Source organism: Ooceraea biroi, chromosome 1 (assembly GCF_003672135.1).
Source record: "Ooceraea biroi isolate clonal line C1 chromosome 1, Obir_v5.4, whole genome shotgun sequence".
NCBI lineage: Eukaryota > Metazoa > Arthropoda > Insecta > Hymenoptera > Formicidae > Ooceraea > Ooceraea biroi.
In genome coordinates this window covers 18647559-18673812 of record NC_039506.1, presented here as the reverse complement: position 1 = coordinate 18673812, position 26254 = coordinate 18647559, and the positions used below count along the sequence as shown (strand labels likewise).

The following is a 26254-nucleotide window of genomic DNA, read 5'->3' as shown; positions in this document are numbered from 1 at the left end:
CGCAGATGTCAATACGCTTAGTGAGATGAATTTCTTTGAGCTCATGTGCTACCCAAATATCGAGCTTACTAATGTATCCAAGTCGTTTTAAATGGTTTTCAACACTCGATTTCGATATGTTAAGATTCTCAGCAATCTCTCGTGTCGTTAAACGCCGATTCGAATCGATCAGTGCCTTTATTTTGTCATCATCAATTTCGATTGGCCTTCCTGAACGTGGTGCATCTTTCACATAAAAATCTCCAGATCGAAATTTAGTAAACGAATTTTGACACTGCCGCAATTTTAAAGCATCTTCGCCATATACATGACATAACTTTTTATGAGCTTGCACAGCGTTTTTCCCTTTTCGGAAGTAATAAAACAAAATATGAGGAAAATGTTCTTTTTGATTTTCCATTTTGAAATCGACGGCAAACAAACAATTGTTAACGAAATCGTGTACTTTCTTTTTCTAAAACAAGCTTGAACCGTGAGTTGTTAACCTACATAATGAATTTGCGGTTTAGAATGAAGTTAGTTACATTTCAAGACATGTATGTCCATCTATTTGAAAAAAACGCAATTACTTTTTGGCCAACCCAATATTTATAATTATATTATATCAGCAGCCAGTACTAAAAAAATTTCCTTTTACCTCTGCCGGTCGGTTCTCATCTTCGCAACAACTGGAATCAGCGTCCCCCAAAGTGCGATCACCGTCTCCTTGGATGTCTCCGCCGCCTTCGCTCTCCTCCACCGGATTGGTAATGGAACCCTCGGCGTCTCTGCTCGTCTCGACCTCTGCGCATCATTAAAATCATTCTCGCACCACGGCCGCGAACGATTCAGACGCTCTCGGAGGAATTCTACGACAATCGCGATTCGGAGAAACGGATCCGCCCCGTCAGCCCTTTATTATCTGTCGGCGAATTAGCGACTGCCGGAAGAAACCATCGGCTCGCGCGGGTGACGCGACGGTATGCGCTCGCAAACCCTTTTGATCTCTCTTCTTCCCGATACCCGAGAAAGAGAAACAAAGGCGAGAGAGAGAGAGAGAGAGAGAGGGAGAGCGAGCACCAAGAATCCAGAGCGCACGAGCGCACGAGCTATCGCGAGGGCTATTACTATCGTTATTGCTCCAGGTCCAGGGAGATAGCTGATTGCCCACCGGGAATTGCCCCGCGTGCTCCAGGGAATTGACCATGGCACTCGTTACCGGTTACTCGGAGCTCCGCCAACGAACCCTGTCGTTCTGTCTCCCTCCCCCCGTCTCCCTCTCTCTTTCTCTCGTTCGCTCATTCGTTCTCTTTTTCTCTTTCCTGCTCTTCGGGGAGCAAAACTCGGTGCGCGGAGTCCCGACGCACACTCTGACGCGCGTGCCGCCGTATCCTGGAACCGGGGCGGGAGTCCTTACCGTACTCGTCCTCCTCGGCGATCACGGTGGCGCGATGCCTCTCCAGCTGTCTGCTGAGCTCGGCGATGACGGAATGCAACTCGGTGAGCCGTTCCTCGTGCCGCGCCGCCTGCTGTTCCGCGCGCTGCTCGGCGCGGACCGCCTGCATCTCCGCCCGCATCAGCCCGGCCTCGGCCGTCTCTCGCGCGCGAGTAGACGTCACCAGCCGCGAGTTCAGCTCGGCCACCTCGGACCGCAGCGAGGAGAGCGCGGCCGCGTGTAGCTGCGAAAAAAGAAAGGGGAGACTCATCATTAGCGCAAGTTGTTCCTCAAATCGAGAAACATGGTTCCTCGCTATCGCGAGTAATAAATATTCTGTTTTTCTTTCCTTATTATATCATAAATTACATGTATATAAATTTAGATATATATATAAAATAAATATTATATATAAAATTGTAATAATTGCTTTTATTAGCGTTTTTTTAGCGACGTAGATAGGATTCCAGGAAATTACTTCTTCCGGGAAGAAGTTTCGCAGATTCCAATCACAGCTAATTAGCATAAACGAGAATCCGAGAATTGATGGGCGGATTCATGAGTCAACGTAATCGGGGCAATCGTAATTATTATTACGATGCAAATCATCACCACCATGGGAAGCCAACGAAGATCCTAATACGCAGAATATGCGGTGTACCTCGTGCGTTGCGTGAATCCACTTCGCGTGTGTTTACGATTTTGCTGTTACGTCCGGTGATGTAACGGGCGGAGCAATTGCTATCGCCGCGCGGGATCAGATTCCGCGATTCCGCACGAAATCGAGTTAAGCGGAACACGGGCGCGCGTGTCCGCCCGCTCCTCTCTCCCGGGGAGGGACCATCGCGATTCCTCACCGCTCACGCGCACGCGGAAAGCATGCGCATATAAAAAAGGAAAGAAGGAAAAGAAAAAAAGGGAAAAAAACACCGTGTCCACCTCAACGTCCTTCTCACGCGCAGCCACCCATGTCGGACGTTACGAGAGACGTTAACGATTGCCGGCTGCGTAATTGCGGAGCGGTCGGCGGCGGGAGGAGGAAGACGCGGCGCATAAGAACGCGATAGACCCGCGACGATGCAATCATTCGTCTTTGGGATATCGTCGGCGCGGCATTGAGTTCTGACGGACGTGCGGGTAATCCTGATTTCGTGCGAAGAAGCGTTCACAGGTAACGTCCAGATCGCTCGGCGAGTATTAGGAGTCCTTGCCATTGAAGTCCTCCGAAGGTCGTCGGAAAGCCCTTCTGTGACCTTCGGGATTCTCATAATTTAACGCGTATCGTCAAATTGTGCGTTAATTATTATTTATGTGTTGTTAATATTATAATATAGAGGAAAGTCCCCGATTATGAGATACCATATCGATTTTGCCGAATGTAAAGAAATTTATAGGCAGAATTTTAAAATGTAATACGTTATCTTGAAGAGAATTTAATAAGCTTTAGGTCGGTGAAATGAAAAATCTAATTTAAATGTTATTTTTTCTGAAAATTAAAAAAATTTGAAAAAAGAGCTTTACGCAGGATCGAGAAAGTGTGCTCCTAATATAAGATACCTCGAGAAATCGGTGTTAAAAGTGCAAAATACATCAGTATTGCAATTAAAAAACTTTATTAGATAGTTTTATAAAAATACTGCTGCCACAGCCTTCGCCAAATCTTCACGATTCCACTGTCGACGCTTCCTCGTATCTCTAACCTCCATAGTCAGATTCTATAAAAATTAAATACACAAAAATTCGTAATATAAATTCGTATTAACTTTTCTTTAACCTTAAGTAGTATTTTCTTTCTTTTTATTACACTACATAATCTTCATATTCGAGCAATAATTATCTCATATTAAGAGTACCCTGAATATCTCATTATACGATCCACACGCCTAGCGGTTCCGCGATCATGAAATCTAACCCCTACAATTAAGCAATTCAACAAATTGCGTATTTTCCTGTTACTACGATTCTACTCTATCATTGCATACTGAATTTATTGCCAACCATTTCTTTATTATATAATAAACAAGGTTTAAAGACTTACCTCAAGTTCCTTTGACATATACACAATTTCACAAACCTTTTCTTGCAAAGGCTAAACGCAATAACGAACAATGAATTTTTCACTAAATACATTTTACACCAAGAGTAATAAGTTCATGGTGGAACTAACAGATGGTGCTCACTAGTTTAGCAGAAACCCCATTATCTTATATTAGGAGCATATCTCATAATAGGGGATTCTCCTCTATATTATATTATTTTAATCTTATAATATATACAAATTTTACGTGATTTTATTAGTAATCTTTTGCTGTATTTCGTTGCATTTTTGTAAAATTTCGCTATATTTTGTAACGCATAAAACTCAATCATTCTGTCATGTCATGTTCACGATGTTCTGCTAACTTTAATGTTAAATATTTGAATTGCGAATGCGAACTTGGGTGGCTACTCCATGCGTCAACTCACTTTGTAGCAACTTTAGGTTACTACAAAGTGAGTTATTAAGTGTAACTTTGTGTAAGAGTAAATTATGCTGTCTTCAAATAAAACGTTACGGGCTATAAGCAACTATTGATACACGCATTCGTTTCACTTGGTTTGGTTTGGCCAGTATACTGTTATCGGTATTTTGTTTTTGTTTGATTGCACTATTATTTGTCGTTATGCAACTTTATTGCGCGCAGTATGCTACTTTTCAAGAATTCATTTCCCTCTGGTGAATACTATATTTGCAAAACTTGGATTTGACAAGTATTATTATTATTTTATTTTAAAACATTATATATACTTTTGTGTATTTCAGCGTATATTTTGCTTCATAAGTAGCCAAATATGCCACGAGTGTAATACATATACACACATCCATGCGAATTTAATTGAGTCTGCATTCAGGCGATTATTTTCTAAAACATCATACGCGATGACGAATAAAAAATCCAATTTATTGTCGAAGCAAACCGTCAACGTTTGCATGACAAACTGTGCAGCGCAAGAGACGCTAATACTTCAAAATCGCAAAAAGACGCAAAACATGTTTCAATCATAAATAGAACACACAATGAAAAAAATGACAAACTCATGTAGCTAACATCAATTCACAACTAAAATATTATACGTCCTTAAAATCCCAATTTCAATTGCAAATTTAACATCTCATTAACTCCCGCGCCTTCGTACAGTGTCACCTCTCCCTCTACTCTGTAACAGGCGAGAGAAGTCGACTGACGATGAAAGCGACCATCGTTCTCGTGTTGATCGCCATCATTGCGGCGACGGTGATGGCGCAGGAGGACGACTACATCCATCTGCCCGGGAAGAGCTGCGAGGACGCACCGGCTTGTCCCGATGGGAGACCCTGCGTGATGGCCCCACCTCATTGCAACTCCGGTACCTGCGGCACCGATCCGGTACCGACGTGCGGAAAGAAGGCCTAATCGCGCGCGGAGGGAGATTTGTTATCTTCATGTATGCTTCGCACCTCTCGCGCGCAATAAAAAAGTTATTATTTCACCGAGAGAGAAATTACCGTTGTGCATCCACATGTAATAAACACCGCGGTCAATAAATCCGGAACGGCGTACTTTGCGGAAACGGAAGCCGCGGTTACGCGACGACGAGGGAATGTTTGACGGGACGACGGCTTTGGCGAAGCTCCGCAATTTTCGATGTTTCATTCACAAAGGATCCTCGGTTAAGGTCAGGGTGGACGTGTACCTGCGCGCGCGCGCGCGCGTGTGTGTGTCGGCCCAGCGCAAACAGGGGAGACACGATGGCCGGAGTGTAATTCAAACAAAAAGCAATCAAGGATTCAATTACAAGGCCGCACGGCCGTCCAGCCGGCCGGCGGTTCGCCGTTTCATCGGCGAGTAAGGTCACGAGCGAGCGAGAGATTCGATTATCAAACTCGCCTTCGGACACTGTTCCCGATTTTAGTTTAGATGTCATTTCCATTTCCGACGTTTTCTCTCGTTTCGTTTGTTGTGCGTACGTGCAAGCACAAAACCGATAGTAACAAGCGCGCGATTAGATAGCAATAATCAAAGTTGATCGTTCTTGGTGAAAAGATCAATTTTCCATGGTTTCCCGATTAGTATAAATCTAAAAAAAGCGCCAATAATTGCCAATAATGTTTATGTAACAGTTGATGAAACACGCGACGTTTCTGGATGCAACTGCGCAGTAATGATCGCAATCGATCCGACTTTTTCGTGCTATCGCAGTCCCAGTGATCGTGACCGGACGCAAATCCGAGCGGAATGCATATTTACCGGGTAACTTTCCGTGTCGCTGTTGAAGAGGAAAAGAAAACGCCCGGACAAAAGTCAGTCATCGGAGCAAAGGGGTACCGGGGCAACCGGAGATCCTGTGGACCTGTAAGCCATTAACCCACATCTCGAGACCGGTGGCGTGTAAATGATGGCGTGAGACGCCGCGCCGCACATAGGTGAGAAGGGGTGCGCGGCGCAGAGAGAGGGCAGAAAAATGGAAGACTTCGGATATTTCGCGATCCAGCGGACCGAACGAGCGATAGCTTTCTCGTTGATACGACATGAGCTACGAAGCACTTCGAAAGCGTAATCCGTGCGATTGTCGCGACGCTTTTGCAGAGAAATGTCCTACTATTCCGCGAAAGGCGAGAGGAATATGGGAGAAATTCAATTTGACGTAGCGACGTAATGACGTAGTAAGTGAATTTAGTACGAAAAGAGTATCAAGAATGAAATTACACAGAGTGAAATTTCATATAAGTAACGATGCGACACACGCTAATGTTGGTTTGACCGGAAAGTCTGTGTCGATATTTTTAGAGAAATTCCAACGCAAAGCTTTGATTAAGATTTAAATTAATTCATTCAATCACAGGGATATTGTATTATAAGAATAAAAATATTTTATAAAATTATTATAAAACTTTGTATTATAAGAATTACTACAAAGTTTTGCGTTTCAATTTTGCTAAAAAAATTCGCACGGACTTTCCCCGGTCAATCTAATATTATTAATCTACTATATTATATTATATTTACACATATAAAGAAAATAATTAATATAATATACTTATGACGAATATAAATTTTGACAAAATCACGAGCATGGTTTAAAATTTTAAATTAAGTCGGAATTGTTCGCCAGCAAATTCCGGTGCATATTTGAGCCACCTTGTGGAATTTTAACAAAATTTATATTTGGTTCATACTTGTATTTTTACGTAGTATTATTACTATGTCATTTTATTACATAATTCGAAAGTTACATAATGCGAAAACAGTCGCTTGTCGCTCCCCAGGAAATCTTAATAATCTCTAAAAGTCTCCTAGGATTTTCCTCAGGCAATTCGAAGCATCTCGAGCTTCAGTATTTCCACTAAACGATGTCGATCAACTCGTCGTGCGCACCCGTCAATATCAAGCAAGCCATGAGCATTAACGATATACCCTCCGGCTGAACTTTACGTGGTATGTGACCCGGCTGGCGCAGTCGCGATATACCTGGCAAGTGCCTCAATTGTGCGCGCCATGGAACGCACCGTGGAATGCAATCGAGGTGTCTGCTAGTTTCACGGCTCGCGCTTATTTTGCCAGCCACGCATGAGCGAAGATTCATTACGGAACAGCAGCTTTCGTCGCGCAATTCGACCCCATCCTTCCTTCTCTTTTTCCCTCTCTCTCGTTTCCGCGATCCGGAAGCAGATTTAATCACAGGGATATTAAAAACTTCGCTTGGTTCCTTCACAAAGAAAGTGGCTCACGCTGTTCCTCGAATCGTATCGGATCCGCTGACGCGAGACTTATCTCAGCTCGCTCGTTCAAACAAAGACCCGCCCGCGATAATGAAATCTCCATCCTGTCCCCTTCGCGTGCACCGCTGCGTTTGCAGATCGCACCTATAATCGGAAGAAACGTAATCAATGTCTATAAAAAGCACGCGCGGCGTCCGGCCTCCTCTGCGAACACGTACCTCCCTCCTCCTCCCCTCCGATCCGGAACCCGGCGCGAATAAAACAGATCAGTTCTCGCGATTCGAGTGATCGCGAATTCGAGTCTATTTCGAGAAACGCGCTAAGACGCGACTGATTTATGCCGCGGAAGTGCCCCGGCGCGTGCTCCCAGCTCTCTAAACTGCATCCCTCAGCCGGGGGTTCAACATTCAGCGGGCGAACCATGTATCTTTGATGAAAGATTTCTACGTAACAGAGAGACGACGTATCTCGGCAGACTGCGAAGTCTCGCCTCGGCTTTCGCGGGACCCGGTTTTATCAGATTTTACTTCGAGGTAATTTTCGCAAAGTTGCGTCCCTCTTTCTTTCTCTCTCTCTCCCTCTTCCTCCTCATCCTTCTACTCCTTACACAGGGACACTGGGAAGAGGGAGGAGGTAAAAGAGGAATAGGGAGGAGGTGACGGAAGTTTCCTTGGAGGCGACTGTAACCGGTCGTGGGATTGGCCCGAAAGAAATTTGTCGAAAAACCGAGGGGTGCGCGCGAGACGGACAGGGGTCATGGACGCGGTAGGTCCATGGAGACACCCCGACGATGAGCTTTCCGACGCGCTGGGATACGCGTCATAAATATCAGAGCTACGTGAACGCGCGCGCGCGAAACAAACGTTTAATCCGCCCTCGTATTACGACGAAATTGCGCGAGGCGGAGTGGTGAAAGTTACACATAATAACATGTCATAAATCGTGAATATGCTCTTTCCTCGTTTGAGACTTCGGAAATTTGGGAATTTAATAACCATCGCTATCTGTCGCAGAAATATCCTCCTGCTTAAATCCTGCCTTTTCCTTTCTTTTTTTGTGTCGATGAGCACGATCGCGCTTCCGTGCGTGTCAAAAAATGCCAGCGATGTAGTCTATTATTTCATGGTGTGGAGAATATTGCTAGAAATTTTAGAGTATTAGACAAAGATAAATAGAGGGGAGACAAGGAGAAAGAGAGGTGGGATGCAATTGTAAATTTAAAAAAACCTACCTTTCCCGGAATCGTATGATAAATTGCCACTCTTCCAAATAGGTCGTAAATTTTTAACATTAACGTCACATGAGAATGGCTTTACCTCCGAATTCTTTCGGACAAATACGAAGAACGGTAAGTCAATATCTCAACAGCAAGGATACAATGAAAAATTTAAAATTTAAGAGAAATATTCGTCGAGTATGAGTTATCGAGCAGACTTCCATTATATACAGGGTGTCCCGGGTTTTAACCGACAAACTGCGGGAGCATATTCTACTAGTGAAAATAAGAAAAAATTCTTATATCGAGTTTGCTTAGAAATGCTTTATTACAAAGTTATAAACCAATATTGAAAAGAAATATGAGATAAGTAACAACGGATTTTTTCACAAAAATAAAAATTATCTACGCAATGATTTAGTGACGCATTTCAAAATGTTGTCCTTGCGCATCGATACAAGCTAGACATCGACGCAGTACAGAATTTGTTACAGTACGACGTTCCTGAAAATTTTGTTGCATCTCAGTAACTGAATTAGTAATTCGTTGCTTTAAATCTTCAAGCGAGATTACTTCTGTACTGTAAACTTTATTTTTTAAAGTTGCCCATAAATAAAAATCAAGAGGCGTTAAATCGGGCGATCTTGGAGGCCAGAAAACCGGTCCTCCTCGACCAATCCACCTATGAGCATAATGTTCATCTAACCAGTTTCTAACTTGTCTAGCATAGTGCGATGGACAACCGTCTAACTGTATCCAGCTGTTTTGGCGAAGATTTAAGATTCTTTCCGAGCGTCGTCGGTGTCTTAGAGCTGAACGAACATCATCATATTCATTCATAGGTCGAAATGAACCCAAATTACGTAATTGCAAATGGGTATTACTAAACACAGAACTATCTGGTTACTCTCCTGTTAGGAAATCTACGTTGATACTCTCGTACGGCAGCTCGTGCATTTCCGTCACAGAATCCGTACACGAAATGAATATCGGTGTATTCCTCATTTGAAAACACTTTTGGCATTCTGATAGTAATTGCTAGTTGACACGACGATTGAAATCTAACGGCTACTGTTGCGAAAGTAACAATCATACTGAATCGTTTCAACATAGTGAACATGAATACATGTGAATACACGTAACATAAACATCCTCGACCTTGCAAATTCTACACTATGTTCCGTTGTTACTTATCTCGTATTTCTTTTCAATATTGGTTTATAACTTTGTAATAAAGCATTTCTAAGCAAACTCGATATAAGAATTATTTCTTATTTCCACTAGTAGAATATGCTCCCGCAGTTTGTCGGTTAAAACCCGGGACACCCTGTAAATATAGATTCCCAATATAAATCGCAATCTCGCACCGAGGAGAATGCAGATACATCGAAAAGAGATTTCATCCCTGGGAATACGAATCGTCTTCGTTTTCTGCGTTCCACCTTTTCTCCTTCACCTAGACTGCAGCGTCCGAGGTCGATCGGACGAGGGCGGGGGAACTTACTGCATTTTGTCTGTCCTTGTTATCGGCCTCGACCTGTATGGGCACGGTCTTATCGGATCTGCGATCGCCGGGGCAGCACAGCCACGACCTAGACCTGGTGAGCCCCCTGGGCTCGTCCTCCTCGTCCTCGGCGGCCTCCTCGTCCTCCGTCGTGGCGCAGTGAACGTAGACGAGGTCGTCGCGACGCAGCGGCGGCTCCAGCACTGCCTCCTTCGCGGCCAAGGCCGACACGTGACCGGCGAACATCTGCACCTGCAGCGGGTAGCGCGGCGGTGGCTGTTGCTGCACCGGCTGATGCTGATGCTGCTGCTGCAGCTGCACGTGCCGGCGCAGGTGATCCACGTAGCAGCGCGGCTCCGCCGAGCCATTGTTTACGGCTACCGCGAAACCCGCCACGTTGAATTGCGAGAGCCGCTCTTGCGGTAGCACCGGTAGGTGCTCGCTGCTCGCCCGCGATCGTCCGAGTTGCTCCTCAGGAAGGCATCTTCCGCCGTTCCGCGCGATGTAATCCCGATCGACCGCGATTCGGGATCGTCACGGATCGCCGCGCGCCCGATCGACGGATCGCAGAATCCACGATACCACCGCGCCTCTCCTTCTTGCGGACGCGCACGAGAGAGGATTTATTTAATATTTAGTTTTGAATTTTATTCCCTTCCGCGCGAAGATCAGACGAGACCGCGCGCGAGCGGTTTCCTCAACTGCTCAACTTCAAGCGGAATTCCAGACGCCTGATGGATGTTTAACGAATGCTTTACTGAATATTTGGAGGATATGTGCGTCCACGGAGGCGCGACGAAGGCGCGTAAATTGCGCCACGGTTTAAATGAACGCGAATTAATGCGATCGATATTGAGACCAATCCAAGCACGATATCACTCATATAACATCGACGTATCTGTATCGCAAATGTATAAGCGTATGAATAAAATATCCGTGAAGGTGAGCTCGTGAATAAAATAACGGCGAGCGCGGCACCGAATAAGTCGTGATTTCGCAAATAGGATCTGGCGATGGAGAGATACTGTTGCCGTGTTACGATATCGTATCTAGCGGCTACATCGATACCGCTACATTTCGCACATCGTATTGATCGAGTTCTATTTCGGACTCGGACTACATATATTTTTCGTACTTGCTCGCTCGTTCGCTCGCACGCTCCTAGTCCACCGTGGGTGGACCTCGCGCATGAGTCCTAACGATGTTAGTCGGCATTTGTGCGTTCGAATCGATACCCGTTTCCAAAATATTCTCTATTTTCCATTCAAGCTGCGAAGCCACGAATGTATTAGACGATTTTTATTTTATTTTAAATATCCACCGAGAACATTTGAAACCATCCTTAAGTCGGCTGGAAAGTGTAATTTTTAGGGAAAGGGAAAAAGGACTAACATCTTTGCAATATTCGCGCAATGTCTCACGCAATGTTTTTTAATTTATTTTGAGAGTAGACGCAATTTGAACGTAACATTTTCGGGGAACGAGTCCGCGGAAAAAAATTCGTGCGCGGCCACCCTCTTGACGCCACCCTCGTAATCTCGCACTCGACTCGTCGCCACAAGTTTTGAGGCGCTTAACGAGCCCACCGTAACGCGACCCTGCGCTCGTTAACTATTCATTAGTAGCACTGCGAAACCGCGAAATGATATTTCCGAGATCGGATCATTTTTCCGGAGATTAAAAGATTAAAAACCTCTCCGCGGAGAGTGATTAAATATCGTTCGCCATAAACATTCGAGACATTCGCGGCCCACATTTTTAACGTTCAAGTGCGAGTCGTCCGCCCATCGCGAGGGTGTTTTCCGCGGCGCGTGCGAGCGTCGGCGATCGATGCGGATGCTTCTTCCCTCTTTCGTTTACGAGACTTCGCGCCGACGTGACCGGTTTATGCTGCGTCTTACGATACTGGGCCAACGAGGAAACATTCTTTCCCTCCCTCCCTCCACCGTGGAGGGAGGGCTGCCCGCGGGGGCGGCGCGGAAACTTCCGAAAACAACCCCCGTTCTCGCACGCGGGGCGACGTAAGAAGCAACCTAATTTCGTCGTTACGTTGTCGTTTCTCGTAGACGTCTGAAGACGGACGGTGGCCGTGCAGCGCATGAATCTCCCGGGTGAAAACACATTTGCGCGTTACGGCGCCCCGCGATCGCTCTCCGCGACGAGGCAGATCGCGCGCTTCGAATCAGACGCTCGATAAACTGACTGCGATAATAAAGGGGGCGGGAAAGGGGCGCGCCGCGGCCAACGACGGTCGCGAGCGACCAAAGCAGACGCGGAAACTCCGCTCGCGTGATCCCCGCTGCAAGAAGCGCGTCGTCGAGACTGTCGTGGGTTCGATTAACCCTTTCTTCGCGTTGGGGCTCATTAAACCTGAGCGGGCTGGCGGGGACGGGGGAGTAAACGGCGCCATTTCCGGATGACGCTCATTAGCAGTCACGTAGCGAACTTTCAGAGGGATCCGATATACCGTCCTCTGCAAAACGCGCGGCTTGATACTGGAGGCATGCACAAATTACGCCGGACGCGTATGACTTTATTGGTCGAGTGGTGGCCACTTCGCGGGCGCGAAGGTAGACTGTCGTCTGGAGGCCGCAGTGAGAAAAGCGTTTGGTATTTGCGGTTATTATCGAGGAATAAAATAGATATGGGTAGGAAGAGCATTTTTGCAGTAAGCATTGTTGCAATGTTAATAATATTACACACGCAGCCGATAAAAAATATTGGCAAAGGTCACTGTAAATTTTAGTAACTGCGATCACCTTTTTCCCTCGATATGGCAGAAGGTGATGGATAACAACGATAAATACTTCGACTGACGTATACGATTGCGTTATAATTAATAAAAGAAAAATAACTAAAAATCCAGCCATCCAACCTTTGCACGCTCGCAACAAATATTCAAAGAAACCTGTTGAGTTTAGGTTTATAATTTCGATAAAGCAGACACAGGACGTGTAAACTCGGAAAGGCGTGGTGTAGGCGTCGCAAATATACGTTATTTTTAAAAACACCGAGAGAGAGAGAAATGAGAATTTAATAAATCATCCGCTGCCCACGACACTTGTTTGTCCTCGCGACGCCCACGAGGATTCACGGAGCGTTGCGTGTAATCGAATTTGCATCGGCCCCAGGTAGCTGGCAGGATCTCTCCTTGGTCTAGAAAGTCTTTAATTGTTGGTTAACTATTCAAGCCCACGCGAGGGCGTGTTGCGCGCGGTGGAAACCGCGGGGCGCGCTGCATCTCGAAACCGCGCCGCGCAAAGTTCGCGATCATTAATTCAGCGTGTCCTGGTTTGTGTCTCGTGAAATTGTACGCCGTATGAATGGCATGAACGAAAATACGTGCGCGCGAGAGAGAAATGGAGAACGGAAATAAACTCCAAATTACTCCAGAAAAAAAGGGGAGAGCGATACACCGACAATCCGCGACTGCGCCAATAAATAATCGCATAATCAGAGGAAAACGTGACCTAACGGCGTTGACGAGGAGCGACAGGAAAAATTCTCCGTTGGGTACCGAGGTCCCGAAGGAAATAGGGAAAGCGAGAAAAGAGAGAGGAATGATATGTGTCCTCGGCAAACGTGTGTTTTTAGATGGCCGCACACGGAGATAAAAATCATCGCTGACGCGAAATTCCGGAATTCCGTGGCGGCGGTAACGACCGTAACGAGTTGCGACCATTCTTATCCGCGGTGCGGCTCCATTAATTAAACGAGTTAATTACTCAAGATGGTACGCCGAGGAAGCCGCGAAATTAGGGGCACTGTCTGGGCAGGCGGACGGCGATTGGCGAACGACGCTAATTGGAGATGATCCGCGGCATCGCGGATGCGCGCGTGCATGGAGTACGGATTTAAATGACCGGTCGGCAGACGTGCTAATCCGCTGAAGTTGCGACAGGACGTGTCCGATAGGGGGACGATTGAATTTATGCAACGCAGAGCCGCGTACATGATGCGGTGTTCCTTGAAATTAAAAACGATATTACGTGCGTGGGACTACAGAAATTAGATATGAGAACTGTATGAGTGAAGAGATATACACGTACATCGAAATACAGAGTATGGGTTAACGAAGGCACACAAAAATATAGAACTGATGAAATCACGAGAATGTAGGGATTACTTTTAACATAAAAATATGAAAAAATAATAAATATCTCTACAAATACGTAGAGATTATTGTGTGCAGAATAAATGATACCAAATATTTATACGAGAAAATCAATATAGAATAGAGAATAAATATACGCAACGGATGCGCACAAATAATGAGAGCAAATATAATACGATTCTAATAAAATATATAACATACAAAAAATAGATTTATAAAAAATGAGACAAAACGCACGCGAATAATCGCCATATGACTCACGCGAGTCATAGCCAAGCGGTAAGGGCTGCCCTAAGGGCGCGACGGGTGGATTTTATATGAGTAATTAGTGCACGGTGCATGTATGCGCGGCCAGCACATGGTGCACCCATGTACGTGCTCCAAAGAGCATACCCGGATAAATTAACGCGTGCGGATCGGCCGAAGTTGTTAGTAATTAAATACTAACGAATGCGTGTCGCGCGCACTCGTGTTATTAGGCCGGTTGCGGTCCGCTTTTATCGCCGCCGCAAAAAGTGCACAATTAAGTAACACACGTGCACACGTGCGCGCGCGGTTCAATTTCTGCAAAATGATTCCCGGGTATACCTGCACAAATCCGAACAAACCGTGCGACGAACGCAAATTAATGCGCGCTGCGCCGTCGCCCCGGGTCTTTGGAAATTTAAATAACATTGTGTGGGATTTCAATAAAAGCGACGCGAATTGCTTGTTTGCTCATTCCTCGCTTCTCCCGCAAAGGCGGATGAAGCAATCGCTCGAGGGCGAGCGAGGTGAGGGCGTTTAATCGATTTGTTTTTAATCGATCGCGCGCGAGTTCGATAAAAGCGGCGCGAGATGTTTTTTTTTTATCTTTCTATTTATCTTTTACTAATGGAGACTGATAAACCTATCGCGCTTCCGCGAGGCGAGTGTAATCGATTTAAATTTAAACACGAAGCGTGCATAGCACACCGGCCCGTTTATCGTCGCGCTCAAGTACCTTTCCCTTCTTCCTCCACCCTTTCTTGAGCCGGAGCTCGATGAGTGCCTTTCTTTAATTGCGCAATGCCAGCATGGAGAAGCCACTTTTCCGAACGACGCGGACTGCAAAAAAGCCCATCAAAGAGTCAAGAAGTGGAGCTTCTGCTCCGCGCGGCCGTCTCACCGGATATCTTAATTCCCGATTCTCTCTCTCTCTCTCTTACCTGATTTCGTTGCGACTTTCTTTTTATTTTTTTTGTGTATTCATTTTATATTTGATTTTTAATTGTACCTGCTCATTTTTCTTTTTCTTTTTCTTCTTTTCATTTATATGTTTGCTTTATATACTTTGTATTCTACATATATGTTTAATGCTTGCTGAACTTATTTTATTTGCTATATTATTATTATTATATTATACTTTGTATTCTATTTTCACTTCTTTTATTTGCTTCATTATTATTATTATTATTTTATTTTTTTTTGTATTGCGATGTTGATTTGTATTTTCTTTCTTTTTTTTGGCTGTATCACTTTTATAATATTTGTGATCTTACATGTTTCTCATTATTATGGATGTATTTAAGTTGGTTAAGCGCTTGAGGGGACTTGTCCCAGAGCGCCAATAAACGTCTCTCTCTCTCTCTTCCCTCCCCCTGTAATGCACCTTCATAGTCTCCCTTTTTTTCAAGAACAGAAGAAGAAGAGAAGCGTGTACGAGCACGAGAGGAGGATCAACTCGTTCCTTCCTTTTCTCAGAGAACGGAGAATGCGGAAGGAACGGGACGGCTCGCGAGGAAACTAGTTCGTTAAACTCGTTACCGATCCCTGAAATCAAATCGTCGATTTTACCGTTTACGCGCAGCGTACCGATTCTACTCTCCCCTCCCCCTCCCTCTTACCTGATGAACAAAAGAGAGATCGAAGGTCCGCGTGGCGTGTCACGGAATAAAAATTTCATTCCACACACGTGCGTATTTGTGCGTTTCAGGCCGATTAATGGCACGAGCAATCAATTTAACAGCGGAAACGCGGTCGCGTCCGTGCTGAGCAGGGTCAAGGGTCACGCACGCGTTCGGGCCGACAGCCACTTTCGGACGAGCGTTCAGGTAACGGCAAACGGGGGGTTTCGAGCGAACGTAAAACCAACCGCAAATCGGTCATCGGGAAAAAAAGGCTAAACGGGAGGAAGGTGCGCGTTAGCTGAGATGTGCACGCTGCACTTGCTTGGGATTTGCGTTATAAAACGCGTTTTCCTTCACGAATCGAGCGCGTAATTATATTTACGATGTACGATCCACGTTCGTCCAGTTTTCCTTTTTCACGCCGTTATAATTTCCGTCTCCCGACGGAATTTCCAATCAAAGCGCGACGCGTCATCCGCAGCGGCGCGAGCGTACGACAAGCAATTTATTATCCGGCGATTGGATACGAGGCCGGCGATGCGTAACCGTAAGATCGCGAGCCATTATCCCGCGTTAAGAAGCAGCCCATCCGCGATAGATCGCTCATTGCGGACATAAATGTGTCACCGTGTGCATTGCCCGGCAACGCGTGGTAAAAACAGAGAACGAGCCGCTTATCTGCCTAAGTGCATCTAACGATCTATGCACCCGATGTGGGCGCGCGTACGTACATACATACGTCGAATCGCGTTCGATCGCTCGCGACTGATATCGCGATGAACTTTTCTCGCTCGGAAAAGATTACTGTCCTTAGTAAAATTATATAAATTATTTAATTTTACATATCAAATTTATATTAAACCGTTTCTTATGTATCTTTATATTTTGTGTATGTATTTTTACAATCTATTATATATCTGTTATATTAGGAGTGTGATTTAGTTTTGAGGGTTTTGCAACAGACGGCTGTAGTGTCAGTTTGTTCCAATAGCTGTTTCCGATAACTGTTGTTTCTTACAGTGATGACATTATTCATGACATTTAGTAGCATTATAGCAATAGATGCAACAACAGTCGTGTTTATATCATCGTAAAAATGCAACTTCCGAAAGCTCTTTAGCATTTTCGACATGCGTTGCTTTTGTTTTTTAATCAAAAGAAAACTGCGGCTTACGGTTATAGAATTCTTGTGGAAACTTATGGTGATTCTGCCCCATCAATTAAGACGTGCGAATACTGGTTTAGACGCTTTAAAAGTGGTGATACTGATGCGAAGGACAAAGAACGCTCGGGACAACCAAGAAAGCTTGAAACTGCAGATTTCCAAGCATTATTGCACGAAAATCCAACACAATCCACTTCAGAACTTGCCAGAGCATTAAATGTTGATCGTACAACAATTGCCAAACATTTACATGAAATGGGAAAAATTCAGAAAGAAGGGAAATGGGTTCGACATGAATTATCGGAAAGTGCCCTTGCGAACCGGTTGAACATTTGCATTTCGTTGATCGCCAGGCAAAAAAAGAAGAGTCTTTTGTCTCGGATTGTTACTGGGGATGAAAAGTGGATCTATTTTGATAATCCGAAACGCGGAAAATCATGGGTGGATCCAGGCGAACCATCAACATCCACTCCGAGACGCAATATTCACGGTTGAAAAGTAATGCTCCGTATTTGGTGGGATAGTGTACTACGAGCTGTTAAATCCGCATGAGACTGTCACGGCTGATGGTTATCGACACCAATTGTACAAGTTGAAGCAAGCATTGGACGAAAAACGACCACCAATTGCGAGTAAAGGACGGAAAGTGATTCTTCTTCGTGACAACGCTCGACCTGACGTTGCGTTATCAGTGAAAGAAACACTATTAGAGCTTGAATGGCAAGTCTTCTCCGGACATTGCTCCATGCGATTATTATTTGTTCCGGTGGATGCAACACGCTTTAGAGGATACACACTTTGATAATTTGGAAGAAGTGCGAAAATTCGTCGACGAATGGATCAACTGAAAAGAAGAGTGATTTTATCGTGGTGGAATCCATCTGTTGCCAGAAAGATGGGAAAAAGTTCTAGAAAACGAAGGAAAATATTTTGATTAAGGTATTCAATCATTATCATATTTAAATACATGCGTTTTTGAGCAAAAAAAACCCTCAAAACTAAATCACACCCCTAATATATGTGATATTATATGTATATGTTGAAATAATATGTAAGTAATTCAACATATATAACAGATAATAATTTCTAATAATTTCTCTGACATTTACAGAACACGTACGCTCCGCTCGTATTATTTTCTCTGGCTCGCTATTAAACGTGGCTGTTGAACTGAATTTCTAAGTAGCAGCAATAACAGTAGCAGTAATACGTCTGAGAGCAGCTATTGCATCCGAGAGAGCGATGCAACGTCCCGAGGGTGCTGATCGATGCCGGAATAATGACGGGAAGGAAGCTTTCGGGAGTTTCATACACAGAGCCGGTCTCTCCTAGTAGTCGAGATCCTATTCTAGTCAGACTAATACACGGACGGACGGACGGACGGACAGACGAACGGACGGACGGACAGACGAACGGACGAACCGAGCGAGACGCGTGAGCCCACCGTATACCGGGTGGCGCACGCGGATTTAATGGAAGTTAAATGAATCGCATTGTTTCCCCGGAACTCGCGAGAGAGCTCGGGTCCTTCCGGCCCCTCCGCCTCGCCCCAAAGCTTTCTGGCGACGCGCCAACCGAGCCACCCAGCTGAAAGGGATGCGGAATGCACGCGATACGGAAAAACGGCGAGCGAGCGAGTGATGCGTCAACCAAGACGAGCTTATTTTCGAATAAGCTGGCCTGCGCCCGGCATCGAGGCGATCTCAATTACGGCGCGAAGGACGAAGGACGGTCATTAACGCGTCACTTATACGCCTCGTAAAAAGAATAACGCCCGCGAGCGGATACGGTGTAAGTATCGCTTTCGTCGGCGAGGCGCGCACGGCAAAGTTTACGCACGCAAGAAACGCATTAACGGTCCTTCGCAAGTGCGGCTCTCGAGCGTGGCGTGCTCCTTCGGCGCGAAACCGCCCTTTTAGCACATGATCGCCGGTATCGCAGCCCGCGACGATGTATCGCGACGTTTGATCGTTCGATGTATTAATTATCCGTGAGTCACGGGCCGTTTAACGGTTCACGCGAGAACGGGGAGAGAGTTGCGATGCAGTAACGAGATATATATATATGCGTGGCGTAATTACTTAGCGCGAATTGTCGCGTCGTTAATGCAAATCAGCGCTCGTTGAGTAATGGCCGTGTTTTATTTGAGCCATTAATCGTGATTTCCTATCACCTAATTAAACGGACGAACTTACGCACGCGACTATTCGATCCTGGTTGCGGTACCACCCGGTTGTTCCCCCTTCCCCCTCGCCCCTCGACATGGCTATCCGGCCGCTCGTAAATCTCGCCCTGCCGAACGCAGTGGGACATCGCGAAAGGGTTACGATTACGTCGCGGGATTATGGTCGTCGTAAAAGTTCTTAATGCGCTTCCGCGTTACTGAGCCGTGCCCTTGGATACTTTTTGCTCTTTTCAACAGTGGTCTCTTCTTTATGGAGAACACGTAAAAGAAATCGATTCTCATCGAAACGTGATTAGATGAGACGAAGAGTTTGTGTCACATCGTGAAAGCCGATTCGAATTTATTTGCATCTGGAATAAGTTTTGTGCAATCAACCGAATCATCGCTAATGGTTTTATAATATTATTAGTATCATTATTATTATCGTGGTAATGATTGTTACTAATTGGCTAATTACTGCATTAGCCGGTTGTAATTATGAATGCCGTATTTCGGACAATTTTTAATAACTTTTCCATACGATGCATCGAGGTATGAAACAACGTCGTTTGATAGCGTTTGTAAAATGTTCATGAAAAAACATCATCGCAATTTTTCGACTCATTCAACGTGTGCTAAAAAAAAGTGCACGGTAAATTGCGGGAAATTTACACGATCCACTAAGCCGATAACTTCGCGAGAGTGCGACGACAGGAACGTATTGGCGGAACGGGCTTTCGCGCGCGGGGTCGATCGCGAGAGGGAAGAACGACGTCGTGCGCGCCTATATAACCGGAATGCGGGAAAGATGATAACGCGCGGCGCGCCGCGCCGCGCTGCAATTCGCGTTTGGTGCCGTAATTGCTCCCGCATCGATTCTTCTTACGAGGTCAACCCTTGCCCTGTGCGTCGCGCGACTATGCCACGACTCTCGTGGCCCACTATCTTGCCCTGGACGTCTCGTCTCCGATTCTGCGAATCCCCGATCGACCCTCCGGCTGATCGGAGATCACGATTCGTGCTTGGATCGGCCTGCCGCGACAAGCGAAGGGACCGCGAGTCAAGAGAGTCGAGTCAAAGATTCTCGATCGCGTCGGTTCTCGAGAACGATCTTACGAAATCTTACGTTCGTCGCGCTGATTGGCTCGCGGCGAGTCCGACTCCGAAAATTCGCAGTTCTCGCACGTGACCAATGATTCCGGTCGGTCCTCACTGTTTACCGTGAACTCGCGAGTATCGACGGCGGATTCACCAGCGAATCCGCGAGCGGGATGATTTTGCAAGGGGAGCGCGCGCGCGAGCCTGGACACACGTGAACGACGCGGACGAGCGCCAAGACGTTCGGTGACGGACTGAACAGCGGACTGTGCCGAGGCACCGTTCGCTCGGTTTTCCTGCACACCCCGAAGGTGTTCGAGGAGGCGCCAGCCGAGAGCGACCGAGTACCACCGAGCGCTGCCGATCCGGCTCGTTGCACCGAAAGCTCAACCGCGCGCGGCTGCAGTTACCTATCCCCGCGTTCGCGCTCACTCGCGGTGCGCGATGCCGTCGTACCGTTTGCGGGCGGCACGGTAATGCGCTTGCCGCGAGCTCTTCGCAGCGAAACGAAGGGGTGAGGGGGAGGGTACTGTTCCTACTGACCCGTCGGTTAACGCGTCGAGCATTGCCGACATCTTTGTTAACTTTGCGAGAGCTTAATTGCGAATCGTACGTTATTTGTGTGTTGAAATAAATTTAAACGTTAAAGAGTTAGAAAGGAAACTCTCCTTTGAATGATGCAATTGATGTAAATAATTAATTTACTATCAATTCGCCTCACGAGAGCTTAATTGAGAATTATACGACCCCATCGTTGCTTGCGTTAAAATATTTAAGCTCTGAAAACTTTGTGACTGACTTAAATAATTTAATTCATTTTGCGAGATTTCAATTGGAGATTACACGCCCAATGTTATTTCAACAGAAAAATCGTTGAGTCGTATAACTTTTAATTAAATTTTCGCAAACTTAAGGGGGTATTCTAGTGTAGCATGTCAGAAAAATCGAATTTTTTTTTTTGGCATATTTTGCAAGTATATGGTATGGAAAATATGTCTGCGAGAAGATTTAGCCCGGTTCGCAAAATTAACAAAGTAATAGCACCTAATAGAAAATAACCTCTGGTGCGCGCTCGGCGGTTGGACCGCGCGGCACACAACAAAGCATTGTGTTAGTATTTTAGATAGGATCGGAAGATCGTTATTCTTTGAAGGTCGTACATTTGAATTGGAGCCTTTGTATAGTACAGGTTATATAGTACAATGAATCTCTAAATTCATTGATTTGGACTTTTGCTCCAAAACATCTCCATTCTGGCGTGAAAGTTGTTGAAATAGCAACATTCTTGGCAGTTATAATTTTCAATAAAGGATTTATGCCAATTTTCAAACTTATGAACGTGATGGGAGTTAGTATTGGTCAGCAAGCGGTGATGTACGCAAACTCCCGGAACGAAGCTCGTATCACCCGCTCGGAGCGGCGCTCCACTAACTTCTCTCGAGATCAGAGAATGAATCGCAGGGAAGAGAGATCAGCTCTGCAGGACTTCTACGAACAAGAGGAATGTCCCCTGTATGGCCCTGGACTAGCCGATTGATCGTAAGTAACATTATCTCTATGTAATCAGTATGAAAAACTTTAAACGTGTTTTTCTCGAAACCATGTTTTTCAAATTGGTTCCCATGATATCTCAAAAACCAGTTAATCAATTGACTCAGGCTTTTGCACACATCTTCAGTATATGTGTGGCTATAGCCCCTACCACAATCAAGTCGAAATATTGTTTTTTGGAATTTCTACAGCCCTTCAATGGTGAAAAAAATGGCACAAATCGAAACTTAATTTTCTCAATGAAGTCGTTTTAAATTTTCAACATTTTTTTTTCATTCTGGTACCTGCTATAGCCACACTCATACTAATTAAGAATCTCTTTGGTTGTTTTGTTTCAGATGAACAGAACAGCTGAAATCATGGGAACCATGGACCAACTTCTTTTTTCATGTTCTTATTTAATATCATGTGCAGCGCTTATTTATAGTTATTGTCTACTACAAAAATTTGGAAACATACACCAAATATGTATGAATAAGCAGGGAAAACCCTGCCTCAAAAAACCTTATACTTTTTTCAAAAAAAATTCACCAAAATAGCATACAAATTCCGCTTTTACACTAGAATACCCCCTTAATCGACTGTGAATTATAATTATAATAAGACAATTTATTTAAAGAGCCTCTTCTCGCGTGCATAGTACCGTTAAATATAGAATCAAATTACAAATACCGTATCACAAGCGCGATAAGCTCGCCGTGTCATCGATTGCGGAAGCGGATAGCAGACACCGTGCGACAGAAACCGGAGGCTCGCTGCGAATCTCGTTTGTTCGGCTGCGCGGTTTCAGATAGAACGGTTAAGATAAAACGGGGATCCATTAAGATCCCCGCGAACGGATACCTTTAAGGGTGAAGCGACAAGAAACTCGCAGCTGACATAATCACAGGGAAGGAGAGAACGTGACTATTATGGCAGCACGCACATACGTTACGAGCCGCCGCGAGAAGATTACTATAGCGGTTAACCGAATAGCGACACTTAGGCGAAATTATTAGGATCACCGCAAAGTGCGCCTGCGCTCTGGGATCTTCTTTCGCGCTTCCAACTCGTTAGGACGCGCGTCGCGCGGCGAAAAACCACGTCTCGTTGCGGTATCGTGAGGATACGTGGCGTTCTTGCGCTGACGCATGACGTAAACTACGCATATCCTCGACAAAAGCCATTAGCGCGACTGCAGCAAGTATGAATAAATAATAAAATCCTAAATAATTATAAATAATAAAATTCTAAATAATTATAAATAATAAAGTCCTAAGTAAACGATATACAATAAAATAAACTATAAAAGTGTGGCATTGGCAAATTTATTGAAATGGTAATTATATAGAGATAGGGACCACCTGCCGATTTTAATAAGTTTTTAATAAGATAAGGACGATGATCTTGATAACATATCTCAAAGTTATTGAAATCGGAGGTGGTCCGTATCTCTATATAATTACCATTGAAATCACAAAATATCAATCATCGACGAATAATATTATGTGATAAATGTGACAGCGATTATTAACCGTCCTACTTCCGAACCTGCAGAGGATCGAGAAAGCTCTCTCGAGACGAGAAGGTCGAGTCAGAGGGCACCGGAGATGAGAACAAAAGAAAAAGTGCGCCGCGTGGGGAACCCGAAAGCGCGGGGGGAGTGGCGTTGCGCGTTCGTATTAGTGTAATTATGTGGGCGGGTCGACGTGGGCGCGCCTTCTTAATTAAGTCCGCTAATTTCTCAATTAATGCCACGGCGTGACGCTTCCCGCGGGAGGTACGCAGAGAAGAAAGAAGAGGAAAGAGTCGCACGTGACGCGGTTCTCTCCGAAAGAGTTTTCAGCGATCATGCATGCCTCTCGAATTTAGCGTCTGGCGGAAGTGGAGTCCGTCGACGGGTTTCATCCACGCGATTCTGATCCGTATTCGAACCGGCTGTTCGCGCTAACGAGGCACGCGATTACAAGCGCCGACGCGCCAAACGGAGCGCGCACGTTTGAAGCTCGTCGCTCGAACGGTGGAACGACGGAAAACAAGGCTGCTGCGCATAATTATGAGCAACTACGCCGACGATTCGCGGCCGTCACGCAGCAATCTTCACGGTCTTGCGGAGATGCCTACGGTATCGTCCGCGTGCTCGCATTCGCTCGTACCGCAAGGGAATTGGAACGCGCGGGGGATCGGATCAGCGTAGCGTGGTTGGAGCAACGCCGTAGAGCGCGACGTGGTTTGCTTTCGAGTCGACTGTGCTCGACAGTAATTCGTTTCTTCTCGTCGGCCAAATAAATTTCGATACCGAATAACCTCCGGATTACCCTCAACGCTGGCGAGGGCGGAACTGGCGCGCACCTGTTGACGCAATTTAACGCCTCTTGCGCGATGCCGCGAGGGCGTAGCTTTATTGCGCCGGGCGAGCGTATTACGAGAATTCATAGCGGGACTAGCGCGTGGAGACGAGACGACGAGCGGAAGGAGCAGGAGGAGGAAGAAGGAACGTATGAGATTCTCGGGGCCCGACGAGGAAAGGGTGGAAGTAAATATCCTCGGGAAAAAGGATGTGGGCGTCGCGATGGAAAATAACGATCGACCGCGCTAGAAAAACATCGGATCCTCGGAGGAATATTTCTCCTCGAGATGGAGACCCGAGGCGGAGCGACGATGGCGACGGCGACGTGTCGGGCAGGGTTATCGCGTGCTCGAATCACTCGCCGCGATCGTTTGTCCGCGGAAGAATTACGGAATCTTATTGCGGCTGGTTATTACTTCGTTCGTCATCGTGGCTTGCGTCTGTGCCTTCGGCTTCGGTTTTTATGGCGCCGCCGCCTCGCGGCGCGCATCCGTCTTTATACGCTCTGATAATAATCTGTCCTTCTTCCGACGTGGAACCGTCGACGATTACGACAGCGCTCCCTCGCTCTCTTCTCCGTTTTACGGGCATTTCGTTACAATTACGGGATATTGACGTCATTCCCGAGCATGGCGCAACGTATAAAACGTGCACGGCTGATATTAGGTGTGCGAATTAATTCGATACTTCGTCTTTTTGATCAAGGTTGATGATTAGATTGATCGCTTGATTATCACAATTTCGTAAACGTTTTCGTATGCGTGATACTTAAATTAAAAATAGAGGAGAATCCCCTATTATGAGATATGCTCCTAATATGAGATAATGGGGTTTCTGCTAAACTAGTGAGCACCATCTGTTAGTTCCACCATGATCTTATTACTCTTGGTGTAAAATGTATTTAGTGAAAAATTCATTGTTCGTTATTGCGTTTAGCCTTTGCAAGAAAAGGTTTGTGAAATTGTGAACATGTCAAAAGAACTTGAGGTACGTCTTCTTTAAACCTTGTTTATTATATAATAAAGAAATGGTTGGCAATAAATTCAGTATGCAATGATAGAGTAGAATCGTAGTAACAGGAAAATACGCGATTTGTTGAATTGCTTAATTGTAGAGGTTAGATTTCATGATCGCGAAACCGCTAGGCGTGTGAATCGTATAATGAGATATTCAGGGTACTCTTAATATGAGATACTTATTGCTCGAATGAAGATTATGTAGTGTAATAAAAAGAAAGAAAATACTACTTAAGGTTAAAGAAAAGTTAATACGAATTTATATTACGAATTTTTGTGTATTTAATTTTTATAGAATCTGACTATGGAGGTTAGAGATACGAGGAAGCGTCGACAGTGGAATCGTGAAGATTTGGCGAAGGCTGTGGCAGCAGTATTTTTATAAAACTATTTAATAAAGTTTTTTAATTGCAAAACTGATGTATTTTGCACTTTTAACACCGATTTCTCGAGGTATCTTATATTAGGAGCACGCTTTCTCGATCCTGCGTAAAGCTCTTTTTTCAAATTTGCTTAATTTTCAGAAAAAATAATATTTAAATTAGATTTTTCATTTTACCAACTTAAAGCTTATTAAATTCTCTTCAAGATAACGTATTACATTTTTAAATTCTGCCTATAGATTTCCTTACATTCGGCAAAATCGATATGGTATCTCATAATCGGGGACTTCCCTCTACTAACTAGGACTGAGCAATATATTAAAGATACCAAATTAATTTGGACATCTAATAACATCGTCGGGGAAGATGCTTTCGCAAAAGTGAGAGAAAGAGCGAGGGAGAGGAAGAGAGAACCTCGCGACCCGAGTTAGCGATAGCGTATCACTCCGTCGTGCGGTAATTCAGCTTCAGCAATTTCCTCTCGCGGGAGTAACGAAGGAAATTAACGCCGTGTTATGTTTACGCCGACATCTCTCTCTTTCTCTCTCTCTCATTCTCTGTCTTCTTTCCCTCTCGCGCCCAGACTTCTCTATTCCATTTCTATGGAAATTCGCACTTCACGGCGTACAGCGCGCGAGGGTAGATAGAGCGTTTCTGCGAGAAAACGCCCGCTCGCTGCGGGCGGCCTAAGA

At 45.3% G+C, this 26254-nt stretch overlaps 2 protein-coding genes and 1 long non-coding RNA gene across 4 annotated transcripts in view; 1 reads left to right on the top strand and 2 right to left on the bottom strand.

The window, feature by feature from the left end:
• Positions 1-26254, bottom strand: part of LOC105278050 (colorectal mutant cancer protein) — a 57689-nt gene that overhangs the window by 8538 nt on the left and 22897 nt on the right. For both annotated transcript variants that reach the window (XM_026975211.1, XM_026975210.1), the window contains exons 5-6: positions 1397-1658; positions 638-783 (exon numbers count right to left, since the gene is read on the bottom strand). In XM_026975211.1, the coding sequence (XP_026831012.1) occupies positions 638-783; positions 1397-1658 (408 nt within the window). The remainder of the gene's footprint in view (positions 1-637; positions 784-1396; positions 1659-26254) is intronic.
• Positions 2470-4930, top strand: LOC105278049. The gene is made up of 2 exons (XM_011336858.2): positions 2470-2585; positions 4622-4930. The coding sequence occupies exon 2, from the start codon at positions 4642-4644 to the stop codon at positions 4846-4848; it is 207 nt and encodes a 68-aa protein (XP_011335160.1). The 5' UTR covers positions 2470-2585; positions 4622-4641; the 3' UTR covers positions 4849-4930.
• Positions 10513-21240, bottom strand: LOC113563555. Its single transcript, XR_003407485.1, has 2 exons — positions 20312-21240; positions 10513-10605 (listed from the first exon to the last, which is right to left on the bottom strand). It is a non-coding gene; the product is annotated as an uncharacterized LOC113563555 (long non-coding RNA).